The following is a 27142-nucleotide window of genomic DNA, read 5'->3' as shown; positions in this document are numbered from 1 at the left end:
CTAAACCCATGGTCTTATCCCTTTCCTAGTTCTTCTTCTGTATCCGTTAACCTCAACTTCCCCTTTCAAATCTACTTTCACCTCCAGGTTGGTATCCAAGCTGAGATATGCCAGCTTGGGGACAGAAGAGGGCTCTTTTCTTACTAACATAAAACACAGTTTTCCTCTAAAATCTCAACCAATTTCATAATTATGATCTTCTATTAACAACTCACATCTTCCCCAGAAGACACATTTCTTTCTCTGTTCTCTTATGTCAAAACTACATTCCATAGTGCAATGATCCAACTATGGGCTGACTTCTCTGGAAACTGCCAGAATTTCTCTTTCTACCTTCCTTTTGCTTCTAAGAGCAGTTGTGGATTATTATAGACCCAAAAATAGGAGTTGAAATAAGCATTGCATCATTTGTCATGCTAGCTACAAAGGAAGTAGCAGAGGTAACCAGGAATGAGGAAAAGGAAATTTGTGATAAACAGCTCTGATGGTTATGTAGAAGCTGAATTGAATCATAGACACCAGAGTTTGGAATTGAATTTTGAATTGCAGAACTAGAGGTAACTGCCTCCCGCCTATATGATAGTATTGATTTATTTTGAAATTTGAGTGTGGTTTTATAGGCATTCCATTCTGTGGTACTGCCAGAGAGCATTTCTTTATTTACTAGTCTCCCATGCAGCACATTTGAATTTGGAAAAAGAAATAATTAAAACAACAACAACCTGGGCGCTCCTGATGTGGATACTATCATGGATATTAATTAATAGTATTTGGAACCAAAATGAAGGAGGTTATCTTTTACAGGCTCGATATTCATCAGTGAAAACATGTAACTGATAAATTCAGCCCTGTAATCAAGCAGTTTAAGCCTTTTCCAATATAGAATAGGAAGTTAGAATGCATGCTTCTTTCATTGGTCTTGCATTGAGTAAACTAGATAAAGGTAGTTTAACTCACTCACCTCTCACTGGTACTTTCTCTAATTTGGGAACAGAAAAGTCCGAAATTCATTTCAGATTCTGAGAGAGGAGACAAAGGAGGAACAGTGAGTTTCTGGGAGAACTTAAAATCTTCCCCGACTGAACCTGGTTCGTGCCTCTTCATCACGGGAGTACCTCTTGCATCATTTTAAAAACTTGGGCAGTGTTTCAGGAGACTTACTGGTCTTGTCTCTGCAGACTCATAATGCCTTCATCTGTTCTTGGGAGGAAAAAGCAGTTAGAGGCTTAAACGCTGGACGTCTCTGCACTCCCATCTCCTTGTTCTTCATTCTTACCCAGGCAGAAAGGTAATGGGACACTTTGTCTCTAGCAAAGGGCTGTTTTTCCAGTACTGAGGTGTTGCCTGGCACAGCTGGTCAGAGAAGTGAGGTGGGAGAGGGCAGGGGGGGATCCCGCGTCACCCCCAGAGCTGGTTACTGCTTTTCCCACAAGACCGTGTGTTGATAGACGTCCCTTCCTCCCCGCTCTCAGTCACTGTCTCTTTCCTGACCTTCAGCTTGGCCTTTCCTAGTAAGAGGTCAGTACGTTTTCACTCTTGGGAAATCTCATTCAAGAATTTTTGTCAATGGACAAGTCATAAGAAGCCCTTCCATTTTAGGGCTCGTTGACGTCACCAAGGAGGCGATAAATATCTGTTGATATAATTGGATGTGAGATTCCGTGTTGAGAGAGCAAAAATTCTGCCCCTCGCTCCCCGGCAGGGCCCTGTGATTTATGCAGGAGCAGAGGCAGCACGCAATCGAGCTGTCAAGAGAGCGTCAGCTTATTAGGCAGATGCTGCGTGGTTTCTGAAGAGGGTCGACGCTATAAAATCCCACTCCGGGCTCTGGTGGGGAGAAACTCGGAGCCCAGGGCCGTGGAGAGACTGAAGAGAAAGAGAAGAGGGAGAGAAGAAGAGAGTGGGGAAAGAAAGGAGAAGGGAAGAAAGCCCCTGAGAAAGCCCCGGAGCCGCTCCTCTGCAGAGCGGCGCAGCGCTCCGCTCACCTGCAGAAGCGCCTCAGAAGGTAGGGAGCGCCTAGACGGAAACGCGCCTCCAACTTTGCACCGCCGGAGCGGCCACGGTGTGCGCCGCGCAGCCAGCTGTCCCTAGGCGTGCGTGTGTGTGTGTGTGTGCGCGCGCGTGTGTGTGTTTACCGGCTGTGCCTCAAGATTCCGATAGTAGCTGGGATGTGGCTAAAGCGAACTTAGACGGCTGCTCGTCGTTACCCGAGCTGGCAGTTATCCCTCGCTGGCTGCGTAACTGAGCCCCCCATCCAGCCCAGCCGCCGAGAGAAGGATGCAAGGGCAGGGGTGGAGAACGACGAGGAGGGGGCAGCAGTTCTCAGTTCGGAGGAAAACGCTGAAACATCCGGAAAGGGTGGGGTGGGGGGGGTGGGGGGAGATGTGTAGGACAGGTGAGATCTTACATTTGTAGGTCTTCTCTAGAGCTCGGCGGATTGGTTTGGGGGACCGTTACAAAGGGCACTCAGGGACCGTCCCTTCGTGAGTCTCGTAAGAAGAGTCAGTCCAGCCTGACGAGGGGCTGAGCTTTGGCGCCGAGCCCCGCAGGCGTCCCTTTTCCTGCTCCCCATCTCGGCCTCCCTCCAACTCTGGAAGTCCGAGTTTGCGCGCTTCAGCACCGCGGACAGCGCCCGCCCGAGCCCCCGAGCCAGATCTGTGGGTGTCGTCCTGTAGGAAGCACCCCCCCGCGCGCCCCGAGTGCACCTCCCAGTCGAGCTCAACTCTGATCAACTCTTGCTTTCTCTCTTTCTCTCTCTCGTTCCGCCCTCTGCCCACCTGGGTGCCGCACCTAGCGCCCCTAACATGCGGCTGCCGCTGCTCGTGTCCGCGGGCGTCCTGCTGGTGGCTCTCCTGCCCTGCCCGCCATGCAGGGCCCTCCTGAGCCGGGGGCCCGTCCCGGGGGCTCGGCAGGCCTCGCAGCACCCCCAGCCCCTGGATTTCTTCCAGTCTTCGTCGCAGCCCCAGCAGCCGCAGGCTCGGCCCGGCCTGCTCCGCATGGGGGAGGAGTACTTCCTCCGCCTGGGTAGCCTCAATAAGAGCCCCGCTGCTCCGCTCTCGGCCGCCTCCTCGCCTCCTGCCGGCAGCAGCGGCAGCCGCCTTTCGCCGGACGAGGTGGCCGCCAACTTTTTCCGCGCGTTTCTGCAGCAGCTGCTGCTGCCCCGGCGCCCGCTCGACAGCCCTGCGAGTCCGGTGGAACGCGGCGCCGAGAACGCCCTCGGTGGCCGCCAGGAGGCACCAGAGAGGGAGAGGCGAGCCGAGGAACCTCCCATCTCCCTGGATCTCACCTTCCACCTCCTCCGAGAAGTCTTGGAAATGGCCAGGGCTGAGCAGTTAGCGCAGCAAGCTCACAGCAACAGGAAACTGATGGAGATTATTGGGAAATGAAACGGTGCGTTTGGCCAGAAAGATTCTGCATTTAACACAAAAAGTAAAAATAAAACATCATGCCGTATTCTGTACCACAGCATTGCTCTGATACCATTTGTTTATTTTTATATAGCTTGAGACGTAGAGGATGTACAGCAAGAGCGCCCATACTCCTTAGCGAGCGTGCACGAAGCGTATTCACGTGCAGTAACAGCAACATCCTGTCATTTGTACCGTGTACTTATAGTTTCTATTTCCCGGTGTCTTTAACAGTGTTTTAAAAGAGAGTATAGACCCAGGAGGAGATGTTTTGAAGAAGCAGACAGAAGTCTCCCAATTGATTTTGTTGTGGTTTGAGCCAAAAAGAATGTCATTCTCTTGGGTGGGTGAGACAAGATCTGTAAGCTCTTTGAACCAACTTTTCCTTGTAAACGTTTCAGTAATAAAAACAGCTTTCCAATCCTTGGTCAATTTGGTTGTGTAAGAGAATGTTGAATATTTATATTTCTAATAAAAGCTGCCAAGGTAATCGTGACTTTATTTTTCCTCTTCAGTGCTCACACGGGAATATACCCTGAGCTCCTTACTTCCTCCAAATTGACTTCAGCCCAAGAGAAAACAAAACTCCTTGCATTTTATTTTCTACTAAAAACACAAACGTATGTCAGTGGCTTACACTGCAACCACCTTGGACTCATCTCTGCACCTCAGATGACTCCCCTGAGGTTAAGTTAAATAATTTGGAAAGTTGTTTCCAGTTCTAAGTATTGGTAATTCTGTAAATGGAAGATTGATTCATAATGGAAATAACATCTAACCCTGATTACCTATAAGATGTGAAATAATTGGGGACAGTGGGGAAGGAGGAAAGGAAAAGAGGACAAGGGCTGTGGCGGGGCTTTCCTCCAATTAGGGGCCAAAATGCTGCCTTGTTTTCCCATGAGAAAGGCTTACTTTATCAAACGATTACTTTGGTACCATTAATTCTCTTTTTTTCTAAGCTATTTTCCACTGCTGTCTTCTAGTAGGAGAAACTTAATAGCCTCTCCACTTAAAAGAACTAAATGTAGTTGCTGTAAAATGGCCCTTGGGAACATTTTTTTTATAAAGCACATTTTGACTTTAATAACTTCACACATACCTCATGTATGTCTATGCCAACCCTAATCACTTTAATTCTTAGGAATACAAACTATCTCTATGCACTTCTAAAATCTAACAGCACACCTAATTAATTTTACAATGCACTCGCCTTTGGTAGTTTAGTTATAACTTTAAAAATTCAATCAAATGTTTAATACTTCAAAATTAATTTGGATGGATGAGGGTGCTTCTTCCCTTGAGACCCTTTAAATTCACTTGATTAGTGGATTAATAAGATGATATGAAACATAATAAATCATTGTAAGACTAAATTGTTAAAAACAGCATTTATTTAAGAGTTCATACAGAGTAAAGTTAAACTTATATTTTGAAGGAGGCAAAATTATGGTGGAACAAATAAAGCATGATTTAAATACATATATTTGTACATGTATAATGTGTATTGTGTGTGTATATATATATATTTAAATACATGCAGTTATTCTACAGTTCAGCAGATTGGTGCCTCAGTGGATACATAAGAAAACAGACAGTTCCTGTTGAAAAGTCTTTTTTAGTTAAAGTGCCTGATATCTGCATATCTAAAACTAAGATTAGAAAAATGTCACAAGAAATGTCCTTGGCCTTTAGCCTTCTGGACTATGAAAGTGTCACCAGAGTCAAAGAACATTTCTGGCTATCCATTCAGCGACATCTATTGTGGAAAAGAGGAAAGCTTCCTGAAGCATCTCATATCTTTGGTCAGTGATTTACCTTTTGTCCATATATTGATAAATCAGTCACTTCTGAATTAACACTGAATTTCACTGACCACCTGCACTGTTAAAGAGGAAAGAGAAAAAAAAAAAAAAAAAAAAAAAAGAGGAAAGAGAATAAGAGCTACTATGATTTCATAACAAAAGACGGTGCCTATTAGAGATGAGAGTGTAGTGCCCACATTTTTCAACACCTGCCACTTGTTATTGAAACACACACACACATAACCACACCTACAAACTCTTCATAATGTTTCCCACACAATAAAAGATTTGCGTAAGATCAAGTTCCTTTTTTCCCAATGCTTTCTGCAACTGTTTTCTCAAAGCATTGTTTCCCTCAATGTGTTAGCTAAGTCATTTGGAATTAAAGGGTATTTTTGGTAGAAATCCTGTTCAGAGGTCCCTTTCATCACCTGCATACTATTAGTTTCATCTAGGTTCCCTGCTGCCTGTGTGAATCTCAGCCAGGCAGACAGAGGTGCAGCAGTTGGAATGAACATCATTCATTCAGGGAGTTCAACCAGGAAAAGGAGAAGACATGGCGAGCTGGCTGAGAATCAGCTCCATTCCCACTCCCTGAAGCTGCAGCCTGTCCCTGGAGGGGAGGGTCCTCAAATCCAGTCTGCAACAGAAGAAAATCTGCATCAGAGGAAAAAGAGGCCAGTCTTTTTTGAGTTGATCCAGTCACTTTTCTATTGAGGAGAAAGGATAATAATAATTATATAGGACATAATTATTATTAGGAATGGAAAGCAAGCTCAGGTTATCTTGGCTATGGCCAAGAGCCATGAAAGGAATTCACACTCATGATCTAAAAAGGGGCAACAGTAATGCATGCCCCTTGGGAAACAGTACAGTCTATTCTACTTTTTTTTAAAGTCCACTTGTACATGATTTACTGAGATGAAAATAACATTAAATCTAGTAGGAATTTGGGTTTAGAAAAATCTGCAAAATAAATAAAATCCTGATTTAAATGACTTCACTACATCACATGACATAATCTCTCCACTGCTAAAGTAGGAATTTCTACCAGCATGTTAAGAATATATATATATATATATATATATATATGTAATTTTTGCAAAACTGCAGGCTTAGTTTTGAGCAAATCATGAATAAAAGGACTTTTTTTCTCCAGGCAATAAAATCTAATTACATAGACATTCCTAAAGAGATATCTATCTTTTATAGATACCAGACAGATACAAGTTATGATTTTGAAGTCATTGATCTATCTAATCTCATAAGTGAAATTTATTTATGATGCCTTGAGTTTAAAAAATAATCACTCAGTGGAATGAGGGACAATCATAAAGAAGTCTTGCTGAAATGCAACTTGATGTAAAAATGCAGACTGCTTACATTGAGGGTACCATGACCAACAGTTCTTCCTCAGAGAACTACCAAACACAGACTAACATTCTGATGACTTCACTGGTAAAGTTATCCCATGGGATTAGAATGCCACTGATACCAAAGCAATGAGGTAGGCACATGCATTCAACCCAGAAGCCCTGGGTGATGTTATGAAGCTGCTGTATGAATGGACAATACCTGGCACAGGCAAAGCAGAACTTCAGTAAGTATGTTGTCTTGTTGCCACTCAAACTAGTTTCAAGAGAAAAATGAGTGCTTGTCCTGCACTTCACCAGATTTTACCCTAAGCATATACTGGGTGCTGATGTTTCAAGTTCACTAAAATTTTCCCAAGTCCTTATGGCTTTAGGATTATCCTTCCCCCTGCCATGTTGTTCCCTGATAGAAAGTTAAGAAGGGCCATGGAATCATATTAGCCACAGTAGAATAAAACTAAAGCAGGTAGATTTCTATAAAGGAATAGTTGAGACATCAAGTGTGATCGGGCCTTTTTTTTAAAGAAGATGTTGGGGGTAGGAGTGTATTAATTTACTTATTTATTTTTGCTGTGTTGGATCTTCGTTTCTGTGCGAGGGCTTTCTCTAGTTGTGGCGAGCGGGGGCCACCCCTCATTGCGGTGCGCGGCCCTCTCACTGTCGTGGCCTCTCTTTTGCGGAGCACAGGCTCCAGACGTGCAGGCTCCAGACGCGCAGGCTCAGTAGCTGTGGCTCATGGGCCTAGTTGCTCTGCGGCATATGAGATCTTCCCGGACCAGGCCTCGAACCCGTGTCCCATGCATTAGCAGGCAGATTCTCAACCACTGCGCCACCAGGGAAGCCTGATCGGGCTTTTTTTTAAAAGGCTGTTACTAGATTCTGTTGGTGATGGGTTAGCCACTTCAGTGTCCTTGAAGTTGACTTGGAATAAACATCGTCCTGACAGAAGCCGGTGCCTATGCTGAACTCTTCTCTTCCCCATCATAGTCATCTTACTCTTGCGAATCCTGAAACAACCCAAGTGATCTAGGCATATCATTAATGTGTAAAGTACTTTTCTCTGGCCATTCTGTATGAGTGAAGAGTGAATTCTGCCTAGATGAACAGACCATCAGGCTTCATTTTGTAGCCTCTTGAAGGCAATTTCTAATCTAGAGGAAACTTCCATGACAGTTGTTCTGAAATATCTGAAGGGTGAAACTAGAGTTGGGTAAGGTATTTTCTGCAGAGGGACAGAATCTTTGTGACACTGTTGGTGGCTTGCAAGCCATTTGGGGCTGCTTTTGGAATCTGTATATATTCTAGTGCTTTTTTTTATACCCGAGATTAAAATCTATCTTCCATTTTCAATGTTTTAGCTGTTAATACCCTACAGCCTTCAAAACTTGGTATTAAATAGTTTGGGTTTGCTACTTTTACACTCTCATGTTTTCAGTCAGTTATTAGATTCCAAACAATATGGACCAATGCTGTCTTTCAGAGAAGAAAGGCTGGTGCCAGAGCAGGGGCCTAAGAGCAGAGATTATCCTGAGTATCTATAGGTGATTATACCGTCTCCCTGGTCTTATTTATGTGAACTTGAGGACCACCCCGCCGTGAACCATCTCAGCAAGGAAGTTTTATGCAAAGAGGCTTAGCCTGGTTTTGAATCCCAGACTAACATCTTATTAGCTGTATGACTCGGGCAAGTCACTTAACCTCTCTGAGCCTTAGTTTTCTCTTTTGTGAAATAGAGGTGACACCCTATCTCACAAGGTTGTTGTAAGGGCTGAATAAATAAAGTAATGCACTAAAGCACTTTGCACAGGACTCACTTATATTAACTGCTTCATAAATGTCCGTTTCCTCCCTCCCTCCTTTCCTTTTCCTCCCTCCCTTCCTTCCTCCCTCCCTCCCTCCCTCCCTTCCTCCCTCCCTCCCTCCCTTCCTTCCTCCCTCCCTCCCTTCCTTCCTCCCTCCCTTCCTCCCTCCCTCCCTCCCTTCCTTCCTCCCTCCCTCCCTCCCTCCCTTCCTCCCTCCCTCCCCCTCCCTCCCTCCCTCCCTCCCTCCCTCCCTCCCTCCCTTCCTCCCTCCCTCCCTCCCTCCCCCTCCCTCCCTCCCTCCCTCCCTCCCTCCCTTCCTCCCTCCCTCCCTCCCTCCCTCCCCCTCCCTCCCTCCCTCCCTCCCTTCCTCCCTCCCTCCCTCCCTTCCTTCCTCCCTCCCTCCCTCCCTCCCTTCCTTCCTCCCTCCCTCCCTCCCTCCCTCCCTCCCTCCCTTCCCCCCTCCCTCCCTCCCTCCCTCCCTTCCTCCCTCCCTCCCTCCCTCCCCCTCCCTCCCTCCCTTCCTCCCTCCCTCCCTCCCTCCCTCCCTTCCTCCCTCCCTTCCTCCCTCCCTCCCTCCCTCCCTCCCTTCCTCCCTCCCTCCCCCTCCCTTCCTCCCTCCCTCCCTCCCTTCCTCCCTCCCTCCCTCCCTCCCTCCCTTCCTCCCTCCCTCCCTCCCTCCCCCTCCCTCCCTCCCTTCCTCCCTCCCTCCCTCCCTTCCTCCCTCCCTCCCCCTCCCTTCCTTCCTTCCTCCCTCCCTCCCTTCCTCCCTCCCTCCCTCCCTCCCTCCCTTCCTCCCTCCCTCCCTCCCTCCCTTCCTCCCTCCCTCCCCCTCCCTTCCTTCCTTCCTTCCTCCCTCCCTTCCTCCCTCCCTCCTTCCTCCCTTCCTTCCTCCCTCCCTCCCTCCCTTCCTCCCTCCCTCCTCTCCCTCCCTTCCTCCCTCTCTTCCTCCCTCCCTTCCTTCCTTCCTCCCTCCCTCCCTCCCTTCCTTCCTCCCTCCCTCCCTTCCTTCCTCCCTCCCTCCCTTCCTCCCTCCCTCCCTCCCTCCCTTCCTCCCTCCCCCTCCCTTCCTTCCTTCCTCCCTCCCTCCCTCCCCCTCCCTCCCTTCCTTCCTCCCTTCCTCCCTCTTTTCCTCCCTCCCTCCTCTCCCTCCCTCCCTCCCTCCCTCCCCCTCCCTCCCTCCCTTCCTCCCTCCCTCCCTCCCTTCCTCCCTCCCTCCCCCTCCCTTCCTTCCTTCCTCCCTCCCTCCCTTCCTCCCTCCCTCCCTCCCTTCCTCCCTCCCTCCCTCCCCCTCCCTTCCTTCCTTCCTTCCTCCCTCCCTTCCTCCCTCCCTCCTTCCTCCCTTCCTTCCTCCCTCCCTCCCTCCCTTCCTCCCTCCCTCCTCTCCCTCCCTTCCTCCCTCTCTTCCTCCCTTCCTTCCTTCCTTCCTTCCTCCCTCCCTCCCTTCCTTCCTCCCTCCCTCCCTTCCTTTCTCCCTCCCTCCCTCCCTCCCTTCCTCCCTCCCTCCCTCCCCCTCCCTTCCTTCCTTCCTCCCTCCCTCCCTCCCCCTCCCTCCCTTCCTTCCTCCCTTCCTCCCTCTTTTCCTCCCTCCCTCCTCTCCCTCCCTTCCTCCCTCTCTTCCTCCCTTCCTTCCTCCCTCCCTCCCTCCCTTCCTTCCTCCCTCCCTCCCATCCTTCCTCCCTCCCTCCCTTCCTTCCTTCTTCCCTCCCTCCCTTCCTTCCTTCCTTTTCTTCTCATATTAGCAAAGAGGCTCCTCTGCCACACAGAAACACCTGGGGACTGTCTGTGAGGAACGATATACAACAGCCAAGACGCCCCAGTAAAGAAAGACGATTGTATTTGTGATGCTCATCTTTCCAGAACTGGACATCATGTGTAAGTTTTAGTTCCTTTGGCATGCTGTAATCATGGTTAGTCACCACCCAGTCCAGTGTACCTCCACATGGCCCGACTTTATATATGGCTCTCTCATAAAGGAAGAATGAGTTAAAAACTTAGAAATCTTTCTATAAGCACAGCCCATTCAATCATAAGCGGACATTTTCCTTACAGCCTTCCCCAAGAGAACTGTGTATATGTATTCCTTTAAATCGTTTTCCAAATGCTGGCTCTCCTTCATCACAGGAAGTGCTATTTCTTGGGCATAAGGATGTCTCATTGAAGCCGAACAAAGGACAGAGAATGATAAGCACTGACCTCCTCTACCTGCTTTTGAGTTTGCCCTGCATTCCAGTTTATTCTGAGATGTATGACAAGGGGAAGAAAGGATTGTTAGTCCGACATTATTTCTGAATTTTACACACTTTCCTCAGGTAACAAATGAACAAACTTACAACCATCATTTAACACTGCTCTGTCAGCACAGGGCTTCAGATAAGTTGAGAAATGTGAGTTTTAGTCATAAAATAAAACCAGGAAATGGAACAGGGAGGCAGAATTTTCCATCTCAACTGGGAGACCCAGTTCAGTCAAGATCCACAGAAGACTAGCCGAAGGGAATGATATACCTTTGCTTAAAGGAAAGACCATTCTTCTCACATGAACTTGACCAGAAATTCTGGGTATTCATGAACCAGACTCACTCAGAAACACAAAATCTTTTCTTTTCCTTTGATTTATTTCCTGTTACTATCAAATGCCGTTTGAAAGGGAAAAAAAAAAATAGTGTCAGATTCTGATGCTAGGCTATCCTTTCCCTGCCCTGAAGAGCAGGTGGTGAGAGTTGCTCCTGCTTAGGGCTGAGTGATGTGTAAGCATCATCCTTGTTATGTCATCGAGAACCATTTCTTGCTGATGGGGATAAAGTAGCATGAATTCTGCCAGAGGCCTGTGGATATCTTTCTCTGTGTATAGCACAGTTCCAGGTTATGGCCAGTGTTTGCTTGGCCTGAACTGTGCATGGTATTTTGAAAAAGGCTTGAATTAGTTGCAAACATTAAAAAATTAGGAGCAAGGGTGTGGAGAAATAGAAACTCTTGTGCACTGTTGGTGGGAATGTAAACCAGTGCAAAATAGCATAGCGATTCCTCAAAAAACTAAACAGAGAATTACCGTATGATTCTGCAATTCAGTAAGAATTGAAAACAGGAACTCACACAGATATCTGTACAACCATGTTTACAGTGGCACTATTCACAATAGGTGAAAGCAACCCAAGTATCCATCAACGGGTAAATAGATAAACAAAATGTGGCATATACTTATAATGGGATATTACTCCATCTGAAAAAGGAAGGAAATTCTGACACAGGCTACAGCATGGATGAGCCTTGAGGACATTATGCTAAGTGAGATAAGCCAGCCACTAAAAGACAAATTCAGTACAATCCCACTTACATGAGGTATCTAATGTCGTCAAATTCATAGAAGCAGAAAGTAGAATGGTGGTTGCCAGGGGTTAGGGGGAGGAGGCAATGGGAAGACATTGCTTGATGGGTATAGAGTTTCAGTTTTGCAAGATAAAGAAGTTCTGGAGGTTGGTTGCATAATAGTGGGAATTTACTCAGTGCTACTGAACTGGACACTTAAAAATGGTGGTTAAGGTGGTCATTTTTATGTTATGTATTTTTAGCCACAATTAAAACAATATTTTTAATTAGGAGATTTCCCATTAAAATCTGGATGAGCAGGTCCTCTTGGCAAAGCAGAAATTTAGCAACCCGGAACCTACAGGAAGGGCTGAGCAGCACGGTCACTTTGGGCTGGGATGCACCCGCCCACAGTTTTCCACAGTGCTCACCACTCCCTTTTGCCTCCCTTGCTGCAAGGCTGTTTTCAGCGGTCATTTGTCACTGTGCTTGTACAGTTGCTATGCTCAAAGTAAGTTAAGAGGAAAGCAAACAATGTCATGTATTATATTTGTGCCCCTATCAACATTTTTTCTTTCACCTCACCTGCTTTTTCGTTAATCGTACCTTCTTGGTCTCTAAAGGCACACAAGCTTGTTGCTCTTAACAGAAGGTTAGTTTTTAGTAGGAAGGTGTCAAAGAAAAGAGAGGATAATACCCAATGGAGTCTTTGGCTTGATTTTTATGCTAAATGGGATGAATATTTTTAAAAAGCCAACATGCTTCTTGGGGCAATATTCTTGACAATCAAAGCGTGAAACTGCCTTCGGCGTTTCACTGAGGCCAAATGTGTCCCTGGACACTTAGCGCAGGGGATATAACTGGGTGCCGTTTTGGAGGAAATGCTCTTGTTTGGGCTTGGGGGCAACACCAGTAGCCCCCTTTACCTAAATGCGGCTTGACCCACTTGATTCACTGACTGAACAAAACGAAACAGACGCTTTCCTGATATTCACTCTGGCCCACATTTATAAGAGGAATTATTTTTTGCTAGCCCGAAATAAAAGAGTGATCTGTGCCAGGCCATTTTGATGAGTAACCAGTGCCCTCAGGCTGCCTCTAAGCTTCCCAGGGCCTCTGTAAGGTGCCAGCCTCAGCCCTTCCCCAAATGAGCATCGTGTACACCACCCAGGATTCTGATCCATTACAATGTAACTGTCCTGCGTTCCATTCCCTCAGGCTTATCCAAGTGATAGTAACTGATTGGATAAACTGAATTGCAACTGAGACATTAATGGACGCTGATGGCTCCAGGTCCACCCCTGCCAGTTACCATTTTACCTAGAAATGGCCCTGCCTCACCCTGAGGGCCAGGCTGTTGTGGACATGTCAGCCACATGCCCAGCACGGAAGGAGGTGCTGGGGGCCGTGAGGAAACTGTGTCCAGCCCCACACCTGGGCCTCCCCCTCCTCTCTGCCGCCGTGAATGCCAATCACAAATTCAACCTGACGGAAGGATCTGGTTACCATGCATGTTAAATGCCAGTCTTTCCAGGTCAATCCAAAAGAAGCCTTGAGCATCCACAGGGAAAGAAAGCCATTTGCCTTAAAGGAATGTGGGTGAGAAGGGTAAGGCTAGACTTGAGGCCGCTGAGTGGGCGACCACCAGTGTCTGTCCTGCACCTGCTGGGCTGGGTCAGAGAATCAGAGCCAGATGCTGGAAACAGGTGTGAGGAGGAATGCCGAGGTCAAGGGTAGAAGGTTTATTCAGGAAGATTGAACCCAAGCATTGGCCTGCCCCCTGCTTAGCATTCCTGAATCTCAGGCCCTTGGAGAGCTTAAGCATTATGGATTCCAGACTGGAAAAGAGAGTACAGCCAAGACCCTGGGCCAGTCATCAGTGCCTGAGAAGTGACTGGGGCATGGTCTGTGACTCAAGCCAAGGGTCTAAGCCCTGGAAACTCGGTTGGGCAGGTCCATCATGGGCAGTTCTTTCACAGGAGTGCAGTCATCTCTGCTCAGCGGCAGAGCAGTCAGGGTACGTTAGGGATGCAGCACAGAGCTGTGACAGTGCAGCCCGCTCTCCACAGATGCTAGAGGAAGGAGAAGAGAGGTACCCCCGCCCCACCAAATGAGCCCTGGAAGGAAAACAGTCACTACAGAGCATTTTTGTCCCTTGGGAGAATCTACAGTTGTGCACACCGAGGGGTGGAAGGGATGGATGAAGGGAGTTGATCTCGGGGCTTCGTTGCCGTTAGCTGTCTCCCTCTTGCTAAGTTAGGGAAGATCAGAAACCAGGACTATGAAACGAGAAGAAATTAAACTCACTCCCTTTTTCTTAACCTGGAGGAAGATGTGTGGTGTACTCTCTTTGGTCTGTTTCAAACATGGTGTCTATGAATTGATGGGGTCGGTGGGAAGCAGGAAGGAGAAGTGAAAATGCTGATATCACAGTTCTGCAAAAACCTACAGGCAGCCCTCTTCTCAGGCACGGACCTGACATTGTGTGTCCGGCACAGAGTGTGTGTGTGTTCTCAGCCTTTCTGAAAGGAGAACTGAATTACAAAGGATGCTAATTAGATCATTAATTCCTCACAAACGGGACTTCTTTGCCTTGTGTGGGGGAAACAGGCAAACAGGTTTTCAAGAGCCGTGGGAGGCTGATGGTATTGCTGTGCCCAATTCATGGACAAGAAAACATGGGATGGTTGAGCAATTGGCTCAGAGTAACGCGGTGGGTTATGCTGAGACCATAAACCCAAGGAGAAAAGAGGCAGCGAGTGCTACTGAGCATGCGAGACTCAGGGCGCAGGCTGACGCCACCCCAGGAAGTCAGAGACAGGGAGACAGGTGGGTCAGCAGCCTGGGGTGCAGCTGAAGGACTGGTGCACTCATCTGCAATGTATGCGCCCATCACTGCAGGCAGTGGAGGCCGAGAACCGACCTCTCTATGCCAGTGTGTCATGGGTGGTGAGTCAATGCAGAGAACCCTCGGTCACACTATTTTTGCCTCAATCACATCAACCCAGGTAAAGTGGGGGTTCACCCACTTTTCCTAGATGTGGGCACGGCCTCCATTCTACTGCACGCACACACTCCGTGGTGGTGGACAAGGGGTCACCGGGCACCAAGCTCCCAGCTGCTCCATGATTTGGAGCAGGTCACTCATCCCCTATAATCCTCCACTAAAAAATCAGGAAGTTTAACAGTTCGTACTGTGCAGGGTTGTTGTGAGGTTTGAATGAGAGAATCTCTGGCAAAGACCTTGCCCTTTAGTTACGGTCATTACCACGTGGCACTGGTTTCTCACGATGGTGGATTCCTTCTTTGCTTTGTTGGTTGTAGTGGGGAAAAGGCCTGGAAATCACTGAGATACATAAATAAAGACAGAAAAAAATCCACAGGATGTACAACACTAACAAGAGTCTTAGAATCAGAAGAATAAACATTTAAAAAATACGGGAAGCAGGGCTTCCCTGGTGGCGCAGTGGTTGGGGGTCCGCCTGCCGATGCAGGGGACACGGGTTCGTGCCCCGGTCCGGGAAGATCCCACATGCCTCGGAGCGGCTGGGCCCATGAGCCATGGCCGCTGAGCCTGCGCGTCCGGAGCATGTGCTCCGCAACGGGAGAGGCCACAACAGTGAGAGGCCCGCGTACCGCAAAAGAAAAAAAAAAAAAATACGGGAAACAAAACCCAACTAGCTATGTCATAACACCTCCCCCAGAGAGCTGTCCCCAGTGCCTGCGTTACTGTTTTCAGGAATCGGAGAGCTGTAGGCACAGGTTGCCAGGGGAAATGAATTCATTACACTGCTCACACACAATTTACATTACATTTCCCTCTTTAAAACAGATACATCCATTTTAGCTTCCTATTAAAGTGACTTTTACTAAGGAAGCTATTTGATCCTGAGAAATATAGCCTACAGTTTCAGTATAGAATTTTTTTTTTTTTGGCCCTTCTAGAAAAGTCCCCAAATTGACAGTTATTAGGATGTCACTTTCCCAGCAGGAAAAAAAAAAAAAACCCAGAAAAAGAAAATTGCAGTTGCAGGATACAAATGAAAAAGCATTAATAATATTCATATAATAGTCTCATTAAAACTGACTTCTTTAAATAAAAACCTTACTCCAAATTTTTTTCTATGTAAAAATGCCTGCATTTCATTATCAGAACTTCTTATAATTTCCGGGACTATTAAGTACTGGACAATGTTATGCAGTAAATGTAGGCTAGTCCTGAGTGCTGATTGGTTGTCTCTCTATTTTTACCAAGTGAAATTCCAGCACAGTCAGAGTGCCTGGCTTATCAGCGATTCGATTCATAAGCTAATTTGTAAAACACAAGCAATTGCTCTCAGTAGGGGTTTCTATTTGAAAATAATTTGACACCCTGAATCCCTCAATTAAATTTAGAGAACATAGTTAAATTTTCATTCATTTCAGTTTGTTTTGGAAAATTAAATAGATCATTTCAAAGAACACAGGACCTATAGTCACACTCATGGGAAATCATATTCTTTCTTTTTTTTTTTTTTTTTTTTTTTTTTTTTGCGGTACGCGGGCCTCTCACTGCTGTGGCCTCTCCCGTTGTGGAGCACAGGCTCCAGACGCACAGGCTCAGCGGCCATGGCTCACAGGCCCAGCCGCTCCGCGGCATGTGGGATCTTCCCGGACCAGGGCACGAACCCGTGTCCCCTGCATCGGCAGGCGGACTCTCAACCACTGCGCCACCAGGGAAGCCCCAGAAATCATATTCTTGGTCTTCTGCTTTATTTTTTAAAACGTTCTGTGATACCTTGTGAAATTAATCTTGCTCAGAAAAGAAGCTTTCTGGACGTATAGCCTCAGGCATCTCCCACCTCTCAGTCCCTAGTGGCAGCTGGAGTTGATATTTGCCCTTAATATCGGAGTGAATGATTTGGTCTCAAAGGTTATTTGCATGAAAATTACTTTATCTTTTTGTGTGTGACAGCTCGTGGGGACCCAGAGCTCCACACACCTGCTTTTCCTTGGAACGTTGGCTATTGTTCATCCCAGTTTAAGAAAATATTAATATTTTCAAGGGGACTGAATCTTGGATTAATGAGAAATTTGATAAGATCTCGGGTCTGGGGACACATGTATTGGTTTCTGAGACTCTAGGAAATAAACTCTGGGCTTTAAGGATCTTGGCTAGTGCCATGTGTCTTTCTTTCCTCCTTCCTGCCTTCCTTCTTTCCTTCTTTCTTCTAAGAAATGTTTTTTATTTTCCCCTGGGAGCACCTTTATAACCTCACGGGACAACATTTATAGAACCTGGGTTGGGGACTAAGATGGCCATGGGCTGGTTTTCCTTGGAGATACTTCCCGCACTGGACTCCACATATCCCTTTTGCTATTTTAGAGTGAAGAGCCCAAAGGTGTGGGTAACCCACATTGTCCCTGATGTTCTGTCTCTGAGCTCATGATATATTCGATAGGAAGCATCTGGGAGCACTCAGGACAGGAGGAAGGACCACCTGCACCTTCTTGTCAACACTTGGGCTGGGAACCTTGGACCTTCTCAGCCAAGAGGACAAGCCCAGGGTTGGAAGTCCCTGGCCCACGACAGGGTGGCCTCTGCAGTTCCGTGGAAAGTGGTGTAGCCAGGACAAGGAGTGAACTGGGCCAGAGGCACGTCATTAAAATGTATAGACATATTAGCTCATAAAGCAATTTACACTTAAGCTAAAAATAGGGCCCCACAGACCGGTGAAAACCAATCATCAGACTGTAAAGTTCAGCCTTGTCACTTAAAAGCATCAGGCACCTCAGCCATCGTGGCCCTTGCTATGCTTGGCCCTGTGCGTGGCTGTGAAAGGAAGGGGATACCGGTGTGTTGGATTTAGGCCGTGAGGTCTTCCGTGGCCAGCCGTTTGGAACGTCTTAAGGATTGTCAGCATCTTCCTCCTCCAGGCTCTCCCCATCGGCCCTCTAACTTTTCTACCCATCCTTAAAAAATAGTATTGATCTGTGAGAGCGAGGACCTCTCTGTATCCATTCAAGCAGGCAGACACAAAAAGAGTTATTTTTTTTTAACACTTATTTTGGGATAAATTCTTCAAGAAAATATAACAATGCTAATATAGGCACCTAAACAGAGTTTCAAAATACATGAGGCAAAGCAGATAGAACTGCAAGGATAAATAGACAAATCCACAATGAGAGTCATAGATCTCAAAATTCCCCTCTCAGCGACTGATAAAACAAGTAAGCAGGAGATCAGTGAGGATAGAGTGAAGCTGAACAACACTCTCTGACCCGGTGGACATTTATAGAACACCCCACCCAACAACAACAGAAAATACAAGGTTTTCAACTGCACATGGAACATTCACCAAGTTAGCTCATATTTGGGGCCATAAAACAGATCTTAATACATTTAAAAGGACTGGAATCATATAACAAATATTCTCTCTCCACAACGGAATCAAACCAGAAATCAAACAGAAGGCAATCTGGAAAATCTCCATACAATGAAATACTACTCAGGAATAAAAAGAAAGGAGCTACTGATACATGCAACCGAATGGATGACTCAAGAGCGTTATGCAAAGTGAAAAAAGCCAGTCACAGAAGTCTATATATTGGATGTTTCACTTATACAGTCTTCTAGAACTGGCAAAACTATAATGACAAGCAAAACAGCAGCTGGAATGCAGGAAGGAGATTAACTGCAAAGGCACGTGCGGGAACTTCTTGGAGTGACAGAAATACTCTATAGCTTTACCGTGATAGTGGCTACACGATGCTACATACTTGTCAAAACTTATTGACCCGTACACCTAGAATAGGTAAATTTAAAAATTCACATCATCTGTCATCTCTTCATTCATCTATTATTCCGTGACTACCTTTACTGTGTACATTCTAAGTCTTTGCTCTACTGGGCAATGAGGCCTAAGTACCTTTAGGTGGACTTAGACATGGACTTTGTGGAGTTTATCTCAAAGGGTAAAATCACAGCTACGTAAACATTCAGCTGAATGGGTGCCTAGGAGGAGATTTGGAAACAGTTTAGGAATTAGGGATTTATGTAAGAGCTTCAAGGCAAGAAATACATTTTGAGAAACGCAATGGCTAATCTATTTCACTGAAAATCTATTATTATTATTGTCGCCCAGAATGATTTGTGTCAGGCCTAAGTCCATAACCCTCCCAATGAAAGCATCCTGAAACAATTGATAAAATTCTTAGTACTAGATTTTTCCCTCTCTAATGTTGTGCAAACAGATGAATCCTTTCACCGAGTAGTTGCTTCCTTTTCCTCATGAGAAAACTAAGGCTCAAAGAAATTAAGTGTCCAGAGTCAGACGCAGAAGGGGCAGGACAGGAGCCTGAGTCCTGTCTCTTGATTTCATTGATCTTTCCGGAGCCCCAAGCCTTCGCAGAGCATCTATCCAACTTGTTTGTCTATTTTCAGACTTGAAGAATGGAATGTGGAAAGTGGATATTCTATCCTTGCAACTACAAATAGCTACGATACGGTGAAAGCTTTCAGGGTCTCTGACAACTACAGCTTCATGCTCTGGTGAACTAGATAAGCTGTGGTTCTTTACAGAGGTAGACGTGGCAGAGATTTTAATGTCAACAACCCCCTCTCCAAAGCAACTGGCTTTCTGCAGGTGTGTGTGTGTGTGTGCATGTGGTGGAAGTGGGGCTGGGGTCCTCCGACCTTGGGGCAGCTGCCATGGTCCAGAGCAAATGTCAGCCAGAGCAGCTGCCCAGTTAATCTACCAAATAGGGAGACATTTCTCTGGAAATCCCTGTTCCCTGTACAGCTCTCATCAAATGGTTTGAATAAATTCTTCCAACCAAAGCCACTAAGCCTCACTGGGAAGAGAGGAAGGGGAACATGGAGGGGCTTTCAATTGTTGCTGCTCCCACTTCTGGAAAAATCTAATTGCCACACATATGCCCAATAAAATACCCAGCTATCCATGAGGGTGGGCGTGGTCCCGGTGTTAACACTTGGGTGTGATTTGCATGTAAGTAGGTGGGAAGGGCAGGGCGGCAGAGGAAGCAGGTTGGACAAGGAAATCACCCAGGAGATGCGGCTCACAGAGACTGCTTTCCAAGGGCAGCCGACCTCATCACTGTGTGCTCCCATCTTATTATTGCCCTGTCTTCTGAGGTTGACTAGGGCGTGGTGCAATTTTTAAAAAAATAAATTTTAAAATTAGCACATGAAGTAGATCAAATGCTATTTCCTCCAAACTCTCTTTGCATTGACTGAGCACACAGCAGGCCTGGTCTAGAAGGGTGGGAACTTAGAGGGCCATTTTGCAGCTAAAGACCAGTTCATGGGATTTCCCTGGTGGTCCAGTGGTTAAGACTCCACACTTCCACTGCAGGGGGCACGGGTTCGATTCCTGGTCTCCTGATTGGGAGAACTAAAATCTCACACGCCTTATTACAGTGTGGCCAAAAAAAAAACAAAAAAACAAAAAACAGTTCATATATATGGGCTTTGCACAGTGTGATATAGGGCTGAATCCAAACCTTGTTGAGAAATTAGTTTTTCTTTGAGAATGAAGGTGGGGAAGGCAACATGTACCTCTGATCTAACAAAAAGCAGAATCCCGGTTCACCACCGGTGCAGAGTCAACGTCTGTTTTTTTTGCCATGGCCAATTTCTGACGCATAATCTGCCTACATAATTAGGTGAAGAGAGAAGGTATGTGATAAAGTAGAGTTAATACAGCATCAGAAATCACAGGCAGCAAAAGCAAGGGCAGGCTGTGTGAATGGCCATGAGGAAAGCACCTGGAAACATTTGCCTTCTTAAAAGGTTTGCATTTCCACTGATGGGGCTGAAGTGAGTTTACAGATCAGCAAGATCCTTAGATGCTTCTGAAAGTCTAAGGCAACCTCGTTTCCTGACAGGGGACCACATGCTTAAGAGAGGTAAGACTACCAGTGAATCAAGGGGAACTTTTGTGTCACATCCTAAATGTTCAGGGAAAGACTAATGACGAAGTGTGAAATTCTAACAAGCTAACATTGCGTTGGACAAATATTAATCTAGTGAGCTGGGTTCTGAGGTAGTGAAGGTGAATCAGGCCTGCGAAACCTTCACAGAGGTGGGGAATTGGATGCTGTGGTGACATCTCTGTCCATCTGTTCATACCCTCTTTCAGGCAGGGATCAAAGAGTGGTCCTGCATCATGAATAGGTTTCCTTCGCTACGTGAAAGGCCCTTTCTCAAACACCAGGAATGACACAAGCAAGGTTCTTTGAAATAAGAAGGTCAGTTCACCCTATCCACCCCGCCCCACCTGCCTCAGCCTCATGACAGGCATGTGAATGACAGCATCCATGACATGGGCTCAGTGGATGGCAGACAAGAAGCATGACTCTCCCCCTGCAGCCTCGGAGAAGCATTACACAGATACATGGCCACAAAGCCCCAAACCTGAATTCTCAGAATGTAAACTGAACTCCTCAGACAATTATTCAGATCCAGTTATTCAGGATATTCCAATTATGCATGGAGTTTTCTCTCTCCCCTTTGGCCCCACTGAGTCCATGGCCAATACTTCCTCCCCTGCTTTTCACCACAAATAATGACAGGAGGAGGAGTTATGCACCTGAGCGGATGATAAGGACACTCAGAACATTCTAGGGTACACAGGTTTCTGGCTGACTGTTAGACACTGGGGCAGGTCCTACTCACACACAGTTATAGACATGACAGGGACCCATGGAGAGCCTACTGCCATTGCTGAGCAGACAGCTAATGAGGCAGAAAGGAGCTATGATTGGAGCTTCCAGAGGAGTCAATGTCAACCAGGGAAAAGTCAGCAAGCCAGAAATAGCTGAGTCCTTTCAGCACTAGTCACCCCGAATCACTTCTGAGCTACAGGCACAGGGAGCTGGGTCTTGGGTCCAGCAAGGTCATTTACTCAAAAGCACATGGGGTTTGAATCTTTAAATATGATTCATTAAGCTGATAATTTTCAAAAGGCTGCAAAAGGAGTAAGATGTCAGTCCCTAAGCAAACCTCCTAAAAGTAATCAAGAAAAGGCTTGACCATGAGAAAGTATATCAAAAATAATATGCTGTTTGCTGGCTTTATGACTTTTCTTTGGTTCTGATTCTTTATGGCCAGTAGATGAACATTGGCCTTCTAGCTCCTTATGCATTCAGATCTCACCTGGCTGGAATGTCCCTGATGTGGCTGTCCCCGTGGCACCCTTCTCTCAGGGCTCCCCTCTTCCAGGAGAGACACTGTAGAGTCTGAGGGTTCAGAAAGAACTAGAAGTCACCTGGTCCACCTGCCCATCAACGCAGTTACCTGGCCACCACCTGGGCACCTCTCTGGTGAGGCAGATGAAACACTGCTACGTAATCGATGGAAACCCTGCGTATTCCTGAATCAGGCCTTTGCTGGTCCTCGATCTACTTTAAGAGCGTGTGAGTCCTCTCAGCATTATGGACATCTTTTGAAACTGGCCTCCCCTAATGGCTATTCTGGAGGGTCCACTCCCACTGGATTACTGAATAATTGCCCACAGAGTCTCTGTTCTGAGTCAGGATCCCCCTCCATGCAGGTTTAGATGATGGAGTGATTCTCCTCAGGAAGGTGCCTTAAGGCCATGAGTACTGTCTAAGAACTTGGTTCTTTTTAGGTGGCTGAGCCTCAGAGTTGGGGAGAAATCCATCCCTGGGCCTATGGAAGAGGGACATTCTAGAAGAACTACACGAGGTGTTAGTCAAGGGAAAAGAAAATATTTCCTACCCATTAAAGTAAAAATCAAGCACTGAGTCTGACTCCAGATGTAGTGCAGTACAAGAAAAGCCCAAAGCGCTAGGCAGATTGCTAACTCCTGTGAGAGAACAAGAAGAAAACTTCACTGATATTATCACAAATAATATTTTTCAACATCATTTAGATAGATTTTTCATTTTCGTTTGGAGCGTTCTCCTATTTCGGGTTATTATTGTATTACCGTTTTCAGAAAACGGCTCCTCCTGACTCAACTTCCACTAAATGTGTAAGGAATCCCATAAACTTTCTAGAAATAAAGTTCCCATCAATTTTCTAGAAAACTTTCTACTCCATTTTTTTTAACCTAAAAACAATCACAAAAGGTTTCCTTATACCAAACGTTTAGTTTTGTCATTTTTCATCTGTGACAATAAATACGTGGCACAAAAGCATGTTCATCTTTGAATTTTCCAAAAATCATGTCCATTTATTACCTCATGGAATCAAGGTTCACTTGAGCAGATACAGTCAAGAGAGTCATTTTATGATTTCTGAAAAAAATGCTATTTGTTGTTCGTAATCACCCGATGACCCAGGAGCACAGAACCCGAGCATATTTCTCTGCCAGCCCCGTGTCTGGGCGACACTCACACGCACACGTCGTGTAAGAATACTCATGGGTATGGAGTAACCATGAACATTCTTCCATGTGAAGAAATTGTGCAAGATTTCTTCTATGGAATCTTTGAGCCATGCAAACATCTAACCCAGTGTTAGGAAGAAGACGTGGACTTCAAACTTGCATTATAAAAAGATAAAAAGGGGGTATTGAATGACCCTTTAAAAAATTCCAAAGGAAGAAAACCTGTGCTTTTCTGCTCCCAGGAGCACATGCTTAGGAAGCACCAGTTTAATTAAGCCAAGACTATCTTTGCCCAGCTGTCACTGGCACACGCCCAGAACCCATGAATCAGGTTATTTTTCCAGAGTGGACACAGAACTCAATTGAAACGTGTTCCTTGGGGGTTGTTGGGAACGACACAAAAGCAGGTGATTAGTCTTTGGAAGCTCAAGGAGGTTGCAGAAAAGGCCGACCAAGGTCAAGTGGCCTTTGCAGAGGGGAGCTAGGGACACCAGCCAGTCACTGCAGACGGAGCAGCTTTCACCTGCAGGCCTAAGGGCCAGGCTCGCTTGCACCCCTCCCCTGGGAAGCCAGGTGTGAGGTCGCCACGCATGAGCAGAGTGAAGTCAAATATGTGTTTGTTGTGTTTCACGTAAGGCTTCGAGAAACAAGCCAACCCGGGAGGGATGAGTTGTTTCTGTTTTTCCCAAGGGCCTGGGTTCTCTCTGCCCCTTTGGAAGCCCTTCCTTCTTGCCGTCATCCCGGCTGGACCCCGGGCGGCACGGGGGGGCGGGTAGCATTCAGACACCAGAGCATCGACACTGACCTGAGAAGCAGCCGCAGGCGAGCTAGTCTCCTTACCGCTCCCTGCTGCCCTCTCACTGGCTGCGGCGTCGGCCCCTTCTGCCTTCCGCACACTCGGAGCCTCAGAACCCGAAGGCCCTACGAGCCCCAGACCTTCGCTCCCTGGGGTGGAAGGTGGGTTTGTGGTGGTTTTCCGCGTTTGGCCTTTATACCAACTAGGGTAAAACAAGGGATCCGCAGTGTCCGTTGCTGCAGGGACTGGAGTTTCAGACTCTGTGGTCTGCTGAGAGCCAGTGGGTACAACCTCCCCCTTCACAGGACAGATACATTCAAAAGTAAAAAAAAAAAAAAAAAAAGGAAGAAGAAGAAAAAAAAAAGGCAGTTGATTTTAGTTCCCTTGCGGCTTGAAAACTGATAGGTCTCTGCGCAGTGCCCGATCGAGTGCAGCTTTCAGGTCACCCCACCCTCCCTCCGTGAGCACTAAAGGCAAGAACGCGGCTAGCGGCCCTCTCTCTCGGCATCTGCACGTGCCGCCTCTTCTTTTCTGGGCTTGTCTTTCACTAGATGGTGGCCTGGGCAGGCAGACAGCAGAAGCCTAAAACAAAGGTTGCTCATAAAATATCAGATATGGGAGAAAGGGCAAATTATTGACCAGCATTAATTTTTTTTATGTTATATGTGGGCCCCCAAAACTTCTTTTCTAAAACCAAAAATTGATCTGGTTGATCAAACCCAACTCTCATTCAGTTGCCCTACCACTTTCGATTTCAGTGCAATTGGTATCCCCAGAATTTCAAGATTCTAGGAACTATAAATAGTATTTTAGCCCAGTTTCCTATGGAGACAGAGCATAGGATATAATTCCATCTCTGAGTTCCCTCTCTGAGGTTTTATTGCTATAGATAATTCCAATCCACTTTGAAACCAGGACTTTTTTTTTTTTAATGCATCTTCATTGTCCACAAACTCAACAGGTTGGGATCTGTCTGTTAAAGGTGTCATGCAGTCAGTACAAAGGCTTGAACACCAAACAGTGACATCTTAGAAACATAAAGTCAGTCAATCAAGTACAGTATCTGGGATGAGCTAATTTCCTAAGAAATTTTTAAGAACAATTCTGTCAACACATAATCTCATCAAATGACAGAAACACAGAAAACTAAGCTTCACCTATTTGCCCATGGAACAAAAGCTATGGTTCTGTTTCAGGGTAAGCAATGGGGACATAAACTAGCATGGGTTCTCTGTTTAGTTCCTTTATTACCTACAGAAAATGCAAAGTTCCGAAAGTATAACCATTTTTATTTCTCAACCTATATCCTACATCTGTACTCAATCCTCACGATATCAGCTCTCTGTGAACTAACATGCTACACACACACACACAATTTCCAAAGAGTGCCTCAGATTTGAGGGTGACATTGGTGAGAAAATCATGTGAAACTAAGTCTTGCCAACCAGTTATAACCACAGAGAACCTGCTGAATCACCTAGAGGACTTTCTCCCTGACGCTGCGACTGCCCTGAAATCTTTTGTCTTCCACGTACAAGTGTCTGGCATAGAGTTTCCTTTCCTTGACGTAGAATAAATTGTTCAGGCTGTTCAGCAAGGAAGCACGCGTGCGTGGCCTGTAAGAAGGGGCTCAGGAACGGTTACCTGTGTCACCGGGGCATCCGCAGCGGGTGGCAGGGCTGGGGGAGGCTCCGGGGCAGCCTGGAGCTCTGAGGTGGGTGGACAGGGCTCCAGGCCTTTCTCTGGACTTTCATCTCCTCCTGATGACTCTGTTTGAACATTTTCCGCCTCTTCCACGTCTACTACCTCTTCTCCCTCTCCCTCTCCTTCTTCTTCATCTTCATCTTCTGGTAAGGCAATGCATTTTCATATCGTTATGATTACCACTGCAGCCAGGAAAATCACTACTGGCCACTATTTATAGCTCAGATGAAGGTCAGGGCTGGGGAGATCCTGTCCATCAGACGCTTAACCGTGGCCCGAGTATGCCACGGGGGGGCTTGCGCTTCTAATTAAATGTGGACAACTGTGAGAAAGGTTCCAGCCATCACCATCCTCCTTGTTCCCCTTGCCAGCACAGAGAGCTGTCCTCACCACCGTGCACCATCCACCTGACCCCCAGAGGCTGTCCCCATTTTAATCCTGTTCTGTCACATTTGCAAGCTCCCGGAGGGCTGGGACTGTCACTTATTTATCTCTGTCAAATTAAATGGAAACACAACTCTCTTCCCTATGTCCGAAAACACCGGCCCTGTTTAATTTATCACATTCTTTGTTCAGTGAATGCTGACTTTTGCCACAGTTAACGCCACGACTCTTTTCTTCACCTACTGATCTTAATATTTCCTCAGGCAATATTAATGAGAGACGGTATTAAGGATTTTTTTAAAAGATTCATCCTGAAGATTTGCTTCTAAAGTTCTATCTGTGGGCACTGATACAAGTTTACGGCATCATAGTGGTCTAGCCAAGGAATCTCATCATCTAAATGGGCTCCTCTTTTCAACTCTTTCATCAGGATCAATTTCCAAGCGTGGCATTTCTAGGCCAAATGATAGGGGTGTGTTTAGAACTCATTGAGTGCATCTGATCACATAGCCTCAGTTTTATTTCCAGGTGTGACTCACTCTATGACCCATTGCTTTTCTTGCCCTCTAGAGTTTAACTGAAAGTGCTACAATGTCTAATCCAAGTGTCTACTATGTTTTATTTTTATCTCATCCTTAACCTTGCCCCTGATGACACTTCACATTATTATGATTATGGCTGACACCTTGTGTAGGGTTGAAGTTGAGATATTATCATCACCATCGATTATTAAATATTTGACAACCCAGAGTTAAATGCCTAATACCAGAATTATAATAAGCACTGTGATATGCAAAGCTAAATAAACACCGTCAACAAACGATATGATTCTGTCACGAAATAGAGCTTCACGTTGGATTATGATCCTTGTAACGTTGTCGACACCCATTGAGGAGATGATCCTGAATCCCCCTTCCTCCCACCGAACCCATCTCACGCTTTCACACACCTGCGACTTTGGCCAAATGGTCACAAGAATAACAAACCTCTGTAAAAATCAATTTCGCGTATTATTTTTTCTTCTCTACTGAGGTTGACTGCAAAGTGGTTCATGCTCTCATAACCATGTTCTATTTTCTCCATCTGAAATGCCTTCGATGCTTCAGAAATTCTGCAACAAAGACAAGTTGCCACTTTCTGTCACTGTGTAAAGTTTGACAGCCTTGGGTAAAAATGAAAAGTATACTTTTTTCATGAAATGAAAACGACTTA

At 46.2% G+C, this 27142-nt stretch overlaps 2 protein-coding genes across 4 annotated transcripts in view; one reads left to right on the top strand and one right to left on the bottom strand.

Moving 5' to 3' along the window:
• Positions 1-2798: 2798 nt before the first annotated feature.
• Positions 2799-3386, top strand: CRH (corticotropin releasing hormone; the record flags this gene model as incomplete). The annotated part of the gene is made up of 1 exon (XM_079722291.1): positions 2799-3386. Exon 1 carries the CDS (start codon positions 2805-2807, stop codon positions 3384-3386), a length of 582 nt encoding a protein of 193 aa, XP_079578417.1. The 5' UTR covers positions 2799-2804.
• Positions 3387-5729: 2343 nt separating this feature from the next.
• The window catches only part of TRIM55 (tripartite motif containing 55), a gene marked incomplete at both ends in the record, with an annotated part of 43419 nt that continues 22006 nt past the window's right edge, over positions 5730-27142 (bottom strand). Inside the window, 4 exons of one of the 3 annotated variants that reach the window (XM_079722808.1) lie at positions 5730-5852; positions 23852-24139; positions 25487-25689; positions 26917-27041. In XM_079722808.1, coding sequence (XP_079578934.1) covers positions 5730-5852; positions 23852-24139; positions 25487-25689; positions 26917-27041 — 739 coding nt within the window. The remainder of the gene's footprint in view (positions 5853-23851; positions 24140-25486; positions 25690-26916; positions 27042-27142) is intronic. The other 2 variants (XM_079722809.1, XM_079722810.1) reach the window with 2 other exon arrangements.

Source organism: Hyperoodon ampullatus (genome assembly GCF_949752795.1).
Source record: "Hyperoodon ampullatus genome assembly, chromosome: 17".
Taxonomy (NCBI): Eukaryota; Metazoa; Chordata; class Mammalia; order Artiodactyla; family Ziphiidae; genus Hyperoodon; species Hyperoodon ampullatus.
Note: the sequence above shows the minus strand (reverse complement) of the source record. Positions and strands in the feature narration are given on the sequence as shown.